The sequence below is a fragment of the Leptopilina heterotoma genome, unplaced genomic scaffold (genome assembly GCF_015476425.1).
Source record: "Leptopilina heterotoma isolate Lh14 unplaced genomic scaffold, ASM1547642v1 Lhet_95, whole genome shotgun sequence".
NCBI classification, from domain to species: Eukaryota; Metazoa; Arthropoda; class Insecta; order Hymenoptera; family Figitidae; genus Leptopilina; species Leptopilina heterotoma.
The window spans coordinates 512,468-530,676 of record NW_025111202.1 but is presented as its reverse complement, the minus strand read 5'-3'; the positions used below and the strand labels follow the sequence as shown (position 1 = coordinate 530,676).

The following is an 18,209-nucleotide window of genomic DNA, read 5'->3' as shown; positions in this document are numbered from 1 at the left end:
TTTAAATAATTGAATTCCTTTGAAAATGTTTATTTTTGAATAGAATTAAATTCTTGGGAAGAATTTTATGAAAATTTCTTAAATAATTGATTTGCTTCGAAGAATTTTATTTTTTACGAAAATAATTGAATTGTATTGAAGATTTTTACAAAAATGTTTGACAATAATTGTATTCCTAGGAAGAATGTTATAATTTACGAAAATAATTGTATTCTATGATCAATTTTATTATAATTTTTCAAATTTATGTAAAGCATTTTATTAAAAATTTTTTAAATAATTGAATTCTCGAGAAAAATTTTATTACTTATGAAAATAATTGATTTCTTGCGAAGAACTTTATGCCAATTTTTTTAAATAATTGAATTCTTAAGAAGAATTATATTAAAAATAATTGAATTGTATAGGAAAATTTTATTAAAATTGCAATTTTATTAACTAAATCTTGTAAAGAATTTTGTCAACATTTTTTTAAATAATAGAATTTTTAATAGAATTTTATTTAAATTTTTCGAAATAATTGAATTTCTCAAAACTATTTTTTTTCAATTCTCTGAATATATTTGAATTCTTTCGAAAAACTTCATTAGAAAATTAAAAATAATTGAATTGGTTCGAAGAAATTTATAAAAAATTGGTGAGTAATTGAATTCCTGTGAAACTGTTATTAAATTTTTTTTTTAAATAATTGAATTCCTTTGGAAAATTATATTAAAATAGATATTAAAAATAATTGAAATGAGGAAATTTGTTGAAAATAATTGAAATTTTGACAAGAAATTTTTAAAATTTTTTGAAAATAATTGAATTTTGGAGAAGAATTTTATTATTTATAAAGATAATTGAAATTTTGACGAGAATTTTTTTTAAATCTTTGAACACAATTGAATTTATGCGACGAAGTTTATCACTTTTGAAAATAATTAAATTTCTGGAATCAGTTGTTTTTAAAATTTCAAATTTAAACCTTTAAAATTTAAACCTTTCTTGCTTCTCCCTTTAAACCTTTAAAGTTCATCTATTTATGAATATTGTAAACGCAACTCTTTTGAAATCAAATTAAGTTTTAAATTTTTAAGTAAAATTATTCATTAAATAATTTATAAATAATAATTTTATGATAGTTCTTCAAGAATTAAGTTATTTAATATTTAATTGAGTTATTTAGTTTGTTACTTTTGATTTTCTTTTCTGGTTTTTTCTTCCAAAAACGAGAGTAATTTTTACCTTAGTGTAAAATAAAATTTTCTAGTTTTTTCTCACAAAAACGAGAGTAATCTTTACTTTAGTATCAAAAAGAAATTTTTTGTGTTTTCTCCCAAAAACAAGAATAGTCTTCAAGTTAGTATTCAAAAAAAAATTTTTTACATGGACAATAAATTGATGTAATTTTAGAAACTCCCTTTCATTTGAACAATGACAATAAATCTTTCTTGTCACTTTTCTCCATACTGGCTTTTGTCTTACTCGGGACGATTCTTTCTTTTTTATTTCTTGATTGTTATTCTTTTTTTTCCTCCTTTTCCTCCTCCTCCACACACACACATATATATATACATATATTTGAAAGGAGTTGGTTCTTTTTCTTGCGACAGCTCATGGAGTTTACGATGTAACCAGACTGTCAGTCGCCTCGTGTACGTCGCTGCCTCTCCGCGGAACATTGCAACGCTTCTGTGCATCAAAGAATGTTTATTTTTTTCTTCTTCTTCCTCTTTCCTTTTTTTTTTGTTTGTAAAAATATATTTATATATATACGCAATTCGTTGAAATACTGGTTTCTCTTAAGTATAAGTTTCAGTATAACGAGAAAATGGTGTATAGAGTGTGTTTAGTGAACGTGCACATGGTTTTGATATAATTTAACATTTAATATGTTAAAGTGCCACAATTTTATTGATTTTAAAAATTTTTGCTCTTGTCGAGCAAATGGTAGATAAAAAAGGTAGATAAAATTAAAAAAAAATATTTTATCGAATTTATAGTATAATATTTTATAAAATATATTAATTTATAATATTCTTTGAAAGAATTATAATATTTAATCGCGAATTTTTTACGTGACCACGTGTTTTTGTGTTGTTTGTGAAAGTTAACCAATTTTCGTTGGAATACTTTTTTACTCCAAAGAACATATTTAGTTTTTCCCATAGTAAAAAATATATATTAGATGAAAATGTACTGCGTTTTATTACATTTTTCATTTACTGGATATTTTTTCCGATAGGACAATTTTTAAAGGTATGAATATAGAAATACTTATACTAATAGAAGAAATTTGAATATTTGGGACAAGAATTTGAATTAAAATTTTTTTATTTTCTTTTACATAATTTGCGGTAATATGTGAATTTTTTTTTTAATTATTGAATAATTTGATTATTTATTTCTAAATTGAATAAATATTAAACAAAAAAAAATGTTATAACTCTTTAACTTTTATAATTTAGAAAATTTGAATATTTGAGAATATTTTTCAAAATTTTAATTAATTTTGAGTCTCAAAATTATTGAATTATTTCAAATAAAAAATTTGGTAAATTTGCTTTTTATAATAATAAATTAAAGCTAGTGTTTCGCAAGCAACATTTGATAGTTGAAACTAAATAATACCGCAAATAAAATAATAATGATAATAATAATAAAAATAATGAAAAATTTATATTTTATTGAAATAAAATTAAAATAGTAATAAATAATATAGTAAGAAACTAACAATAATTATTATATTTAAAAGAATTAAACGTTGATTTATTATAATAAAAATTGTTGAATAAAAAAATATAAATATTATATTTGGAAAATGTGAATAGTACGCTTTTTGCAATTCACTAATTATATTGACAGTATTTGTCTATATCGACATTTTATAATGACAGCGTTAAAGTCAATGGAATTGCTCGAGGAGAGAGAGAGAGAGAGAGGGAGAGACGATGAGAAAAAAAAGTATGTCACGTGAGAGATTGAAAAAGCTCACGTATAAAGTAACTTCGATCAGTAACTGCATCGTTGCTCACGTTTTCTTGCTTTTTTGTGACACCTTTTCTCTCTCCACATCATTTGCAATCGAAAGTATAAACATTTTCTAGTAATACACAACAAGCCAATCGTCGTCAAATAATTTTCTTCTCTTCTCTCTCTTCTCTCTCTCTCTCTCTCTCTCTCTCTCTCCGTTACTGATGATGATCAATTTTCTTTTTCTGTTGCACATAATATTTTTCTCTTCCTTTTTTCGTTAATAAAAATCTTCTTTATATTCATTAAGGATATAATTATTATTTTTTTGCCCCTCTTATTTCGCATGACTATAATATATCTATATGGATGATATTAATTAATTCCATAATCGTAATTTCATTTAATTTGCATTTATATTATTACGCGTTTATAGTGTAAAGATATTTGTGTGTGTGTGTGCTTTGATTCATTATAAAAACGGTGAGAGAGTCAAGGAAATGGGGTCGTGCATTTATCAAATAGTGTGTATGTATTTTTTTTATTAGTACTGCTAATGCATTATTTATGTTGCTATGTTATTAATTTCATTATTGCGTTGCTTGTTTATTAGAGTCATTTTGTTTTATTTTGAATATTACATTGTTTTCTTTTTATCACTCCAATTAAAGATTTTTGAATTATCTAATTATTATGTATTATACAATATTATGATTCGTACAATAATTACAAACTTTATATAAATATTTATAATGTGAATATTTACATTCTAACTATTTGTATTGTAAATATTCTAATATTCTCTTTTAATATCCTCTTAATTTCTCAAAAAAAGTATTCCACTTGAAAGTAGAATGTTTTCCTTAGAAAAACAGTAATTATAATTATAATAATAATACAATATTTATAATTATACCGTTTGATAATTATTCCTAATTTTATTTATATATATTTATTTTCTTCAAATTGAAAATTTTTTTCATTATTTTTTCATTATTTTATTATAAAATTTCTTATTCTTTATTTTATCGAAAAACTTTGATATTATTGAATAAATTAAGTGAATAAATCGGAATTTATATGTAATCAGAGAACAAAGTGAATTGTACATGTATAAAAGTTAGGCACAGTTCGGAAAAAGAGGTCAAGATTGAATATAAATTACAATAATCGAAAAAAGCTGTTCGTTGGTCACTTTGAACATGTGACCTTATCAGCGATTAAATTTGAAAATATTACTTCAGGATCGGGATTAAGTTTTATCGATGATACTTTCGATCATTCTCCTATTTACTCGATTAACCACTTAAGAGTGATGCAATAGTGCCGTACGTGTGAAAGGAACTTTTAATCAGTCTATTATTGTTTAAAAGCCTTTTTTAAACTATAATACAAAAAACGCTATTTAAAAAAAAACTATAATTGAACGAACAATTGAAACAAAAAAAGGTTAATCAATTTTAAATCTTATCTGATTTTAATTTCTTTTCGATTAATTAATTGATTAAGTAATTAAATTAAATTTTTAATTAATTAAAGAGTAGTTTATTACTACGCAATTCATTTTATAATTATTAGTTAAAATGGTTTTTAAATTCCTATTTTTTTCCATCTCAATTTAAAATTTTAATCGATTTTCATTTGAAATTTTTGCAATTTAATTTTGCAATGGTTTTATTAATTATAAAGTAATTTATTATTACGTGAATTATTTTACTATTTGTAGTTTAAATTTTTTGTAATTCTATTTTTTATCGTCTGCATTAAAAATTTTAATTGATTTAAATTTTATATTTTAATTGTTGTATTTTTATTTCTACCAGTTTAATTTTAGTTTTTTTATTATTATTTTCATTAAAAATTTGAATTGATTTAATCTTATAATTTTTGCAAATTTTGTTTCTAACAATTTAATTAATTAAAGAGTTGTTTATTATTTTTTTAAAATCATTTTAATGAAAAATTTTAATTGATTTAAACTTATAATTTTTGCTAATTTTATTTCTAACAATTTAATTAATTAAAGAGTTGTTTATTATTAATCGGCATATTTTGCAATTTTAAGTTTAAAATTCTTTATAAATCCTGTTTCTTATTATCTCAATTAAAAATTGTAATTTTAATTAAAAATTTTAATTATATTTTAATTTTTGCAATTTTAGTTTCAATAGTTGAACAATAATTAAAATGTAGTTGGTTATAAGCGATTTGTTTTACAATTCGTAGTTCAAAATTTGTTTGTATTCTAATTTTTATCATCTTAATTAAAACTTTTAATTGATTCTTAGTTTTTTGAATTTTTTTTAAAAGCTTACAGAATTAAAAAGTAACTTATAAATATTAAGCATTTTATTTTATAGTTCGTAGCTTCAAATTCTTTCAAATTTTTAAAACGTTAAATAATTTGAAAATAGAATTGTAAAAATATTTACTACCTAATTAATTATTAAACCAACTTTGAATAATTAAAATTAAAATAAAAAATAGTTAATTTAAAAAAAACAATGAATTTTTGTCTGAAATCGACTTATTGTTTTTTGAATTCTTCCTCAATTTCCGACTCTCCGCTGAGAAAAGAATATATTTGAATCAAACATAATTATCTTTGTTCTGTAACAACAAATTATTTTTAACAAAAAATTATTTTTGAATTAAACATAATAATTTTGAGTCAATAATAAGTTAGACATAATAAGTTTGATTCAATAAAAAGTTGAAAAAATTTTCCTCTTAATTACAATGTCACTTGAAATATTTACATACATGAACTTGATGATGAGTGTGAATACATTTTAAATAATGTGTTTGAAATACTTTCTCGAGAATAATGATAATAATAATAATCGGTCAGTGCATCGAAACAAGAGAATTCGTGCCCAATGATTACAAGTCCAAGTGACGATGATGGAGACTTCAGCTTTCTACCGATGATTAAGGAAAATTATACGGTTCCCTTATGTCACGAGAGAAAAGTGAGATTATTATTCTTCCTCTCGCGCGCGCATCATCGCATGTAAACAAATTAACCGACAACTTCGTTTGTCAACCAAATTTTCAATTTTATTTTCAACGCGCATGCGAAATTTTTTTTTTTTTTTGTTATTATTACTGTTATTATATTACATACAAAAATATTAACCATCGGAAATTTCTGTAGTTTAACTGAAAATCTGTTTTATCTGAAAATTTTATTATATAGAGAGAAATAAATCGTGAGAATATTTTTTTTTAAGAAAATATTTTTACAGACGTGTCAGTAAATTTCTGAGTTCGGAAAAGGACATTTTATATTTATGCCGAGGAATCACTTTCCATTTGAGTCCCTTGGGGCTAAAATACTTTCTTACGTTCCGAACATGGTTGGAAAAGTTTTTTTCGATTTTCCTTCAAACAGGAAATTTGTTTCCCTATGAATAATTTCCCTTAAAGAAAATTGCAAATTTTGAGCATTTTTTTTTACAATAGTAAATTTTATTTTTAATTCGAAATAAATTGAGATTACAGTCTTTCAATAAAAGAAAGATTTCAATAAATGTATTTTTTATTTATAACATTATATTTATAATAACATAATTTATAAATTGTTAGAAATTTTTATTATCAATAACTTTGAAGGTGAGAAAAAATCCGAAAGTGCGAAGAATCGAACCCCAGTCCTTACGGTTGCGAGTCCAGTAGTAAACTCCCTAAGCCATCTCACTTTGATTATAAATTTTTATTTTTTATAATATTTCAAACATATTTTATTTTAATTATATTGTAGGTAATATTAAAATTGTATTACAATTCTAATATTAAAATTATATTATAAACTACATTACCTATTTTAAGAATAAATAAATTAATTTTCCCTTATTTCCAATAGGAAATAAACCACATTTTTGTAATTTTCTTTAAAAATAAAATAATCTTCTTTTTCTCGACGCGATAAAAGAGGAAAAAAGAAAAAAAATACCCAACCATAAAATAAGGCAAAAATTGCGTATTTAATTTAATTTTACATCGACCTGTAATGATAGGGGTCGCACATTCAATTCACACCGGAAATGCAATAACTCGGGTGTGTTTTTAATTCCGGAAAAAATCAATTTTATTACTTGTAAGCATTGACGTTGACCTCTAACGTTAATGACGAGTCGTTAATTTTTAATTGCCAATGAAAAGCGTACTTTCTTTTCTTTTTGTTACGGAATCATAAAGGACTTTAAAATTTTAATATACATTAACAAGACATGCTTTTAATTTCAAAACAATGCATTTCGCAACATTTATTGTACAATAAATTATATTTATACTACAAATATATAATTAATGAACAAAATTGGTAATTTATTTATTAATATTTTTATTCTTACTATATTATTTATACTATTATTATAATTATTATTTATTATTATGAATACAATTTTATTTATTTAAAAAAATATTTTCTGGTTGGGTATTTTCTTATCAGAAAAAGGGATTTAAATGTTTTCTGCTTGAAAAAATAACAAAAAAGTTATTTATTGCTAAAAATTATAATATAATTTTAATATTGTGCCCAGAGAAAAATTTTATTCAAACAAAATAATTTGTGTTAAATAAAAGTATATTTGTCTTAAATAAAAATTTCATAAATAAAACTTTTATAATTATTATTATTTCTATTATTTACATTATTAATAGCATTAGTATTACTATTAATATATATAAACGGTCATTCAGCACACATATAATATCTATATTAATGAATAATAATGATTAAAAAGTAAAAAAAAAAAAATTATAACTCATAACAACGTGAAGCCTGTTTTAATCAACTCGTGTAAATTAATTGAAACAGTTCATGAATAAACATTTTTCCCAACAGGTCTTTATATATGTATAATTTTCAGTAGAGTAAACGAATCAATTATCAATCGATTTTATCAGTGTAAAACATCTCGTTTTCTTTTATATTTGTGTGACTATTTTGAGTGGGAAAAAAATTTTAATTGCACTCTATAAATTATATTCAATATGTTTTACGATGAAAACAAAAAGTAAAACAAACTAAAGTTTATGTATGTAATTGCATTTGATTAATTGGAGGAGAAATCTAAAAGATATTTCGTTTATTTTGTTGGAATTTTTTTTTTGTCGACGCTAATTTATTTGCATCAATGAAAAAGAATTTTTTGTTTTTTTTGTTTGAAAGACGAAAATAGTATTAGTATTTTCAAATTAAATTGAACTAATAATAATTGAAATTTTAATAATTGTAATTTAAGTAATTAAAATTTTATATTTTTTATAAGGTTAGTTATGCACTGAAGAAAAACGCTAAAAAAAATTTAGCGTCTTTTATAATTTAATGACTAAATATATGACTATTTTCATTATTGTTATTATGAGTGTGATGCAACTTAATAATGTGGAAGGTCACATTATCCCTGCGCTCAAAGTTTATGGGATTCTTTAGATTTACGTCAAAATGAGTCGCGAGAGCATTAATTGTGTAATTCATTTTCTAATTAACAAGTGAAATCGTTGGTTGGATTCTAATCTGTCAGAATATCATAAATGGTTTATTTCAATAGACGATTAAAACATTTAATCATTTCATAATACCCAAGCGCATAATATATTTCGTTTCATTCTCCACTGTTGCAGACAGGCATCACAATACGTTCTATTATTACCATTATTGTTATTAATATTTTTAATTATTAACACTTTTTTTTATTGTTGATTTTTATTATTACTGTTATTATTATTATTTATTTTAATTTTAATAATTTATTATAGTATTTATAATGAGAAATTATTAATATTAATAATTTGCTAATAAATTAATAATTAGTTTCAATTAATATTAATATGAATTAATATTGATATTAATTTTATCAGGAATAATACTGATATTATTATATTTAATATATTAATACACTGACTATTATTCGACAGAGTTTACAGTTTTAAATTGAACGATCGAGAATCGCGAGGACTTCATTCTTGTATGATTATCGTGATTTTTCTCCAGTTTATCTATGACAAGCTTCGTAGCTTTTGAAATCTCGAGTAAATTATACAATTATTGCGAGTCGAGAGAGAGAGAGAGAGAGAGAGAGAGAGAGAGAGAGAGAGAGAGAGAGAGAGAGAGAGAGAGAGAGAGAGAGAGAGAGAGAGAGAGAGAGAGAGAGAGAGATTCTTATTTGAAAATATGTAGTGAGTTGAAAGTCATCTATTTCAATGGGAGTCGATAAAATCATTCGTAACTGGCTTCTTGTTCAGTACAATGATATTTAATAAGTCCGAGTTTGCTGTTACAGATAATCATATTACCATATTACCATATATAACCATATTCATATATAAATATATATATAAATCTTCCACCACTAATCGATTCATTTTCCTAATAGGCACTCAGAGAAAATTCTCCGATTCCAATTTTGATAAAACTTTTAAAAATTTGAAAAAAACTACATATGAAAAAGAATAAAAATGTTCTTTAGAAAACACGCTGTGCAAATAGAAGGAGAATACAAATCAAGAGTAGATATACAAAATACGAAAGTGGAAATAAAACTTTCTTGTGTAGAAATCAGGTAAATAGAAAAACTAACAAAAAAATGGAGAATTTAAAAGAAAAATTGATTTGAAAAATTAAAATCTTCGAAAGCAAAAATTCAAAATACGCAATAATTATTTTTATTTACTGAAAAAGCGATTTTTACTTCTTTCGAACTAATTTTTATTAAAATTTGTAGTCAAATTGTACTATTTTTATAGTACTAAGTTTGATAATACTAATAGATTTTTAACTACATTTTCAGTGATAAAATCTATGCAAAATTGGTAAAACTTGTTACTGTTTTTAAATTAGTAAACCACTTCTAATTTTTAATATAGTATTCCAGCACTATTTTACTTTTACTATCAGTCAAATTCTACTACTTTGTTTGATTAAATTAATTATATTATTAATTATTAATAAATAATTTATTCCAGAGACATAAAGTGAATTAAATTATAATTTTAACTAATTTTACTACTTAATTTATTACAAACTAATTTTACAAAATTTCTGTAATTTTCGTGGCATAAATTTCCAAGATAGTCAAGTTTGACTAATTAGTTACCATTTAGTTAATAAAAAATAATCTCAAGGTGAATTGAATTATAAATTTAACTAATTTATTTAATTTTACTATTTACTGAACTAATTCATTTATTTCAAAATAAATTTGTCCATGTTACTGTAATTTTCCTGGATAATATAGGAAGACAAAATAGTCAAATTTGACTAATTAGTTTACATTTTAGTTATTTTAGCATAAGTGAAAATTGAATTAAATTAATTTTAACTAAACGTAATTATTTTTTAACTATATTAACTAAATTATTGTATAAAATTTACCGACAATTGGTCAAATTTGACTACTTTGTTTCCATTTAGTTATTTTTGGATAACATAAAATTTAAAAGGAAAGTGTAATTTTAATTAGTATATTTTTAACTAAATGCTATAAATTACTGTAATTTTTTAGTTAAAAAAAAACAAATTTTTGTTTAAAAAAATAGTCAAATTTGACGCATTAGTTTACGATCAGTTATTTTAGCATAACCTTAAAGTGATGTGAAGTACAATTTGAACTAATTTAAATTATGGAATATTTTTTAAGTACAGCACTGTAATTTTTTTTGTATAAAAGTAACTGAAAAATAGTCAAATTTAACTAATTGACTACCATTTAGTTAATATAAAATAATTTTAAAGTGAATTGATCTATAATTTTACTAATTTGATTAATTTATTTTAAACTTAATGATACTAAATTACTGTAATTTTCTTGGTAAAAAGATTTCAAAGTTAGTCAAATGTAACTATAATTAGTTTCTATTTTGTTAATAGAAAATAATTTTAAAGTTAATTGAACTATAATTTTAACTAATTTGTCTAATTTATTTCAAACTAAATTTTTCTATGTTACTATAATTTTCTTGCTAAAAGTACTACAAAAATAGTCAAATTTGACTAATTAGTTTCTATTTAGTTTTTTAGCGTAAGCTTAAATTGAATTCAATTAATTTTAACGAATTTAATTAATTATTATTTTTTTAACTATGCTAACGAAATTACTGTAATTTTTTTTTAAATAACTGAAAAATAGTCAAATTGGACTAATTAGTTTCCATTTAGTTATTTTAGGATGACATAAAATTGAACTAAAGTGGAATTTTAATTAATTAAATTTATTATTTTATTTTTACTACATTAATTACAGTTCTATATTTTTTGGTAGAAAAATAACAAAAAAATAGTCAAATTTTACTTCTTAATTTGTTTTTAGTGATTATAGCAAAAATCTAAAAATGAGTTCTACTAATTTTAATTAAATAATTTTTTTCAACTAAAGTACTCGTGATTTTAAATCCACTTTTCAAAAGTATAAAAATAGATGATTCTTTTAACATATCTTTCACTGGAATTAGAAGAGAAAAAAAAATTGAAATCGTGAGAAAATTGTAAAATCCCGTAAACGCGGAACAATGCCAAGTTGTTTGCTCTTGATTGATCGTTGGATTCGCGCGAGATAATACACTGAATGCCGTTTTAGATCTACATTGCTCTTTGCCTCTGTTTACCTTTTACCCATTATAGAGTGCGGAGAAATAACAATTTTGTACATAAGGAAAAAAGTTTTCCTTTTCTTTTTTCTTTTTCACTGAAAAAGGATTCACGCGATTGTCGTGTTAATGCTCGCGCTCAAATACCATACACGCGATAACGGATTGCGCGATTACGCGCGCGTGTAAATCGAGTACCAAAAGTACCAAGTTAACAACTCTCTTGTATATATATTTACTTGTTGGGAAAAAGAGAGGTGTGGAGAGTGGGGGGTATATAAGGAATATAAATGTACATATTATACCAGCCAGTTGTCAACGATGTCTCTTCGACCAAATACATAGGTCAGATTAATGACGCTATAAAGAAACCTTCCATTATGCCTACGATAAAACCACCGCTGACTTTATAATATATTACTATTCGCGGAAATGCAATTTCGAAAATTGACGACTTGAATTATTCAGAGAAAATTCTTTTTTCTTTTCCTTTATACTTTCCTCAATACTTTTCTTATTATGACTTTTACAGCTTTCGGAAACAATTGTCAAACATGTTAATTGGAAGGCTCAATTATTTATTGGAGATTTCGTTTTTTTTAATTTGGGAAAAAAATCTATAGCTTATTTTTTAGTGAGTGATAGGTACAATATATTTGGGGCAAGAAATAGCAGCAAAAAATTTGTTTGTCAACGACTTTTTTTGCTAACTAAATAAGTCCCAAGAAATCATTAATTTTTCTCAGTATAGAATTTTTAAGATTGAGGAAAAAAAATGCTACGACTCTTATAATAATTTTTTCTAATTTCTGTTTCAGGAGGAAATCAGTGAGATAATAGAATCCGTCACACCAATCAACAACACTGAAAAATGTTCACCCAAAATCAAAGTATTTAATTCAACAACAACACCAATGACTAGAGATCGTAATTACGGTACAAATTCGTTGCCGTCGCGAAAGAATTTATTGCGACAAGCCTCGTGCAAAAAAGCGCAAAATATAACCGTGAAAGATGACATTAGCGATTGGTCGGAAAATATTCTTGCCGAATTTAATGATATTATTGCCAAAGAAATCAATGAATTGACACGCGCCAAATTAAATTCACAACGTAATCAACCGTTGAAGGAGGAGAAAATCAATTATAAAGATTTACTCAATGAATTTGGCATTGCCGACAGTAGTTCATCAAATAGTTTGGACGACACAAAACCTGAGCAAATAGAACGAAAATTACCCCCCTCACGATTAAAGCGAAACGACATTGATCGACATCTTCTGCAGAAACACCGGCTCAGTGGAAGTTTACCCGAAAATCTTCACCATGATCTAACGAGAGGTCATTTTAGGGAAAATAATAATTGCACCCAAGAGAAAATAATAATGGATCAGAAATTATCGCGTAATAGCTCTAGTCTACTTGAATTCAACAGTAGAGGCAATGGACCAAAGAATGGAAAACTTCCACAAGAAAAACAAAATGTCTACGAGAATGGAAAGGAAAATCAAAACGGATACGAAAACGAAAATCAAAGCGAAAACGACAACAAAAGCGAAAAAGCGAATCAAGGACCCTGGTGTGGATTCAAGATGCGTTATCTCGACAATCTAAACGCAAAATTACCCCCACGACAGAGACAGGAAGTGCGCAAGAAGACAAGTCAATCGAAAATAAATCACAAGCGGAGAAAATTTAGTCAAACAGTTTCACGATCAACCAATGAGGACAGTGATTATGATGATTTACCAGCGAGATCGAAATTATTTGTCGAATATTCACCGCGTTCGGCGCCATCGACACCAACTGAGGAGAAGAAATTGCCATTTTCTCGTTTCTTGAAAAAACGTTACACACCCGTTTTTCATGACAATAATAATGAGGCGATATTAGTGCGCGTCTCATCGCTGCCCGATCAGGATTTATTGCATTTGTCGAATGAACAATTATTGATGAATGCGAGGAAAAGATGTGAGAATGAGAAAGAAATGACGAGGGCATTGAGAAAGAGGGATCTTTCGCCATTGAATTTTTTAAGGTCAAATCTCACTGGAAAAAGACTCTCTGAATCGAACAAAGACATTGGACACACGAGTCCAGTGAATTTAATGAAGTTTCCATTTCGGAGGTCGAAGAGCAATGATGTTGCTGTTGAGTGTCATTTACCGAATGTCGACAGCAAACGAGAGGAAATGGGGAATGAAAAGAAAACGGTGAATGAAATGGAGAGGAAAATTATTGATGACGAGGGCTCTAAATCTGTTTCGGTAAATATTTTTTCATATTTCACACATTTTTTTACTAATGTTAAGTTCGCACAATGATCAATGATTTATGATCAATGATTTAGAGCGTGAAATATTTATCTATAAAGAAAATTATTCATTTTTAAATAAGAACTTAATTTTTCAAAAAAATTTATATTTATTTATAAAGAAAAATATTTTCAAAAGTAATTTTTTCATTTTTCATTCCGCAATTATTATTATTAATTATTACCTATATTAATCTTCATATTCTTTCATTCATTCTGTCCGCAGTTTGAAGTTAGCTTTTGTGTATGTTTCTGTTTTTTTTTTCTTTAAAAAATATTTTTTGACAAATCGAAAATGTGCAGGCATTTTTTCATGATTCATAATAAATTAATATTAGAAATTAAAAATTTTAAAAAAATGATGATTAACAAATGAAAAATATACCCATTTTGTATATTATATGCTTTTTTCTCTAACAAATTTCGTTCTCAAATTTTTCTCAATTTTTTCTTTGTATTTATAAAAAATTTATAAAAAACATCAATAACTTCTTTTTTAAATAAATATTTAATTATTATTTTTCCGTAGGAATTAATATTCTTCAAAACATTCAAATTCAAACCTTTTTGAAATTAAACAAACTTTAAAAATATTGTTATAAAAAATGAAGACATCGATTGCTCCGAATCGAAGACTCGAAGTGATCGATTTCTTCATTTTTAAAAATAATTAAAGATGTTCGAAAGATAAAATAATTATTTTATATTAAATAATAAATATATTATGCGATGAGTTTTATTAGTTATGAAAATAATTTAATTATTGAGAAGAAACTTATAAAATAAATTGTAAATAATTGAATTCCTGTGGAATTTTTATTATTTATGAAAACAATTAAATGGATTTTGAAATTTTAAGCAAATAAAGAACAATAAGTATTTTGTATTTAAATATTTATTTTTCAAAACTGATTGAAATTTGAAAGATTTAATTTGGAAATTCTGAAAAAAATTAGGTTTTTGAAAAAGAAAAAAGAAAATTTTTTGCAGATATTACTTGAATTCCCGAAAAGTATTTATAAAAATTATAACAGTTGGCTATTTTGTAAATTTTTATATTTTATAGAATTGTATTTCTTCATCTTTAAAAATGATTTATAAATATATTTTTTTTTGAAAATACATTATTTTAAGAATTTACAAAAATTATTCTATTTAAATAATTTAATTCTTGTTGTTAAATTCTGATAAAAATTGATTTAAAAACAATTTCAGTTTTAGAAAATAATTGAGCATTTAAAGCGTTATAATAGAAATTTTAGGAATAAATTAAATTTTAAAACAATTTTGAAATAAATTCTCTGAAGATCTAAGGGAAGCAAAAGTATAAAAATATTTCAATTTTTATTTTTATTTAAAAAAATTATCCATTTTTTTGAAATTTTTTAAAGATTTTCAATAATTTTATTCAAAAATTCTAAAAAAATAATTGAATTTTGGAAGAATTAGAGTTGCAATTTTTATAAATTAGTAAATTTCAAGAGGCTTTTCATTGAAATTATTTGAAATTTCAATTCCTGTGGAAAAATATGTAAATAAGAATAAGTTTTTAAATTTTTGTTTAATAAAAAGTATTGAAGTTTTGAATAATTTAATTCAGAAATTTCAAATATTTAATTTAAAATTCTATTAAAATGTAATTATTTTCTTTTAAAAGTTAGTTGATATTTTACAAAAAAATGTATAAATAAATATAATAATAAATGTACAAAATTACTTTTTTGATTAACTTTTTTTCTTTCTTTTCTTCAGTTGCCAATTTCTCTACATTCTCTGCTATCAAAATTTCGAAGTGGATCGGGCACTTGTTGTACGAGTTCACCTCCCACGGAATCATTCACCTGTGCTGATATAGCAATACAAACTTCACCTGCGATTTCGAGAAGCTCGAGCTTTACATGGGTCAGCGATTGCGAATCTCCACGAGGTAAGAAATAAGAAAATATGTCAGTTTCACGTTGAAAAGGATATATTCTAAACAAAAAAAAAAAAATTCTAATCAATATCAATATCTTTATTTTAAACATGAAAAAATTTGTCTGACCTAAAAGTTGTTCTTCTACTAAAAAGAATATAACTTATTTTTGTAACTGAATAATTAGGAATTGTAAAAAAATTGTATAAGGCTATTTTTTTCACTGATGAAAAGAGAGTAAATGTTAAAATTTTTCTAAAGACTATAAAAACGAAAATAAAACTTTTTCTAGACAATACTAAAAAAATGTCTGACGAAACTAGAAATGTTCTACTTGAAATAAATGATTTTGTTTCACACGAATTATTTATCTATTTTTTTTTAATATTCATGTCTGACTAAACACAATTTGATCTACTTAATTTTTTTATCATTTTGATCCAATTTAGTATCAATTTGATACTTTCAAGGAAACTGTGAACACACCTATCATAAATTAAAAGTTGTCTGACTAAAACCTTCTTGTTCTACTTAAAAATTAAAACTACTTATTTTTCTGCCAATAACTGAAATGTCTGACTGCACACAGTTTTCTCTACTGAAAATTTTAAAAAATTTCTAAAACACACAAAATATTTCAAAAATTTTTCCTCTAAAAACAAGAATATTTTTTTTCAGTGTTTATTAATAATAGTTTTTTTTAATTTTATTATATTTTATTGTATTTTATTATATTTAATTGCATTTCATTATAATTATTTAAATCATTTAAAAAAAACATACTCTTTTACTAAAAAAAAAAAAATCTCAAACTTTGTCTCATGAGGAAAAAAGAGAAAATGTGAAATTTTCAACAAATTGAAAAAGTTCGTATATAGAAATATTACTACTGCATGTATACATAATTATATATATATATATATGAGACTTGACGGACTATTTGGTCTTTTAAAAATAAACTTATGAATTTCTCTATAGCCGACTCTCGAGTGGACGTGCAATCACTTCAAGACGTAACAACCTTGGATAATGCGTCTCCCCAACACACCGTAGACGATGATAACAGATCATCATCTTCCTCTCAAGACCTGCTACAAAGTATGGACGAAATTTCCTCCGGCAGTGTATCGCCAGACACAACTGATCGAGCGTCACCTCTCGAAAGTGGAATTGGCACCGCAAGTCCTCCCAGAAGTTCCGAGCGTCGTTCTGCTAAACGTAATTTATTTTCATATATTTCTAACAAAATCCCTTAAAAAAAAAAAAAAAAAAAAAAAATCAGTTAAACTCACTATCATCTCATTTTTTCAATAAATTAGGTCGTGAATTTTCAAAATGTTATAAATTCATTTTAATATAATCTATTTATTTTATTTTATTTATTTATTTATTTATTTATTTATTTTCGAGAAATTAGATTAAAATTGTATTAAAAATAATTGAAATTCTGCGATGCGAGTTTAATTATTTATGAAAATAATTGAATTCTTTCAACCAATTTTATAAATTTTTTTGTAAATAATCGAAATCATGTAAAGAATTGCATTATTTATGAAAATAATTGAATTTTTGTAATAATTTTTAACTTTTACAAAATTGAACTTTTTTTTCGAGTTTTTAACTAAACATCTTCTATAAATCCATTATTTTTAATAATTTTTGAAAAAGTTCTTTCAGAATTTCTAATTTCATTTCTAATTTCATTTGTTTACAATTCAATTTTACAAATTTCAATTATTTGTAAATTCTTCAATGAAATATATATTAGAAAATAAAAACTTTAAATAATTTCAAATGTTTCATCAAAATTTCTCAAAAAAAATTAATTCCACAGAATTGTTCATTAAAAACATGAAAAATTCAAATTTTTAATGATTTTAATTTGAAGCCTTTTCAAAATTCAATTATTTGTAAAAATTTATGCTCTAATGCTTTTAAAATTCAATTATAATCTAAAATTTGAACTGAAATCCATTTTTAAATCAATGTTTATGAGAAAATTCTACTGGAATTCAATTATTTAAATACAAAAATAACAATTTATTGAATAATTGCATGTTTTTTAAAATTGAATTCTCATAAAGAATTTTATCTATAAACTTTTAAAATAACTGAATTCTTTTGACGAATTTTAGTAAAATTTTTAAGAATTTTTTCGAGGAATTCGATTAAAGTTGTATTAAAAATAATTGAAATTATGCAGTGAGTTTTATTATTTATGAAAATAATTGAATTCCTAAAAAGAATTTTATTATTTACGAAAATAATTGAATTAACGTAAAAATTTTATTATTTATGAAAATAATTGAATGATTGTGAAGAAATTTATAAAAATATTTGTAAATAATGAAATTCCTGATGATCCCCAAGTTTTGAACGTTCAAATGAACGAAATATTTTTTATTGAAGATATTTTAATGAATTACTAGTCAC

The 18,209-nt window shown here is 23.7% G+C and overlaps 1 protein-coding gene across 3 annotated transcripts in view; it reads left to right on the top strand.

Moving 5' to 3' along the window:
* LOC122512227 (rho GTPase-activating protein 7) overlaps positions 1-18,209 on the top strand; it is a 317,373-nt gene that overhangs the window by 84,670 nt on the left and 214,494 nt on the right. For 2 of the 3 annotated variants that reach the window (XM_043627954.1, XM_043627955.1), the window contains exons 3-5: positions 12,366-13,814; positions 15,614-15,788; positions 16,755-16,994. In XM_043627954.1, the coding sequence (XP_043483889.1) occupies positions 12,366-13,814; positions 15,614-15,788; positions 16,755-16,994 (1,864 nt within the window). Of the gene's footprint in view, positions 1-1,929; positions 1,946-12,365; positions 13,815-15,613; positions 15,789-16,754; positions 16,995-18,209 lie in introns of those variants that run through there. The other variant, XM_043627956.1, reaches the window with a different exon arrangement.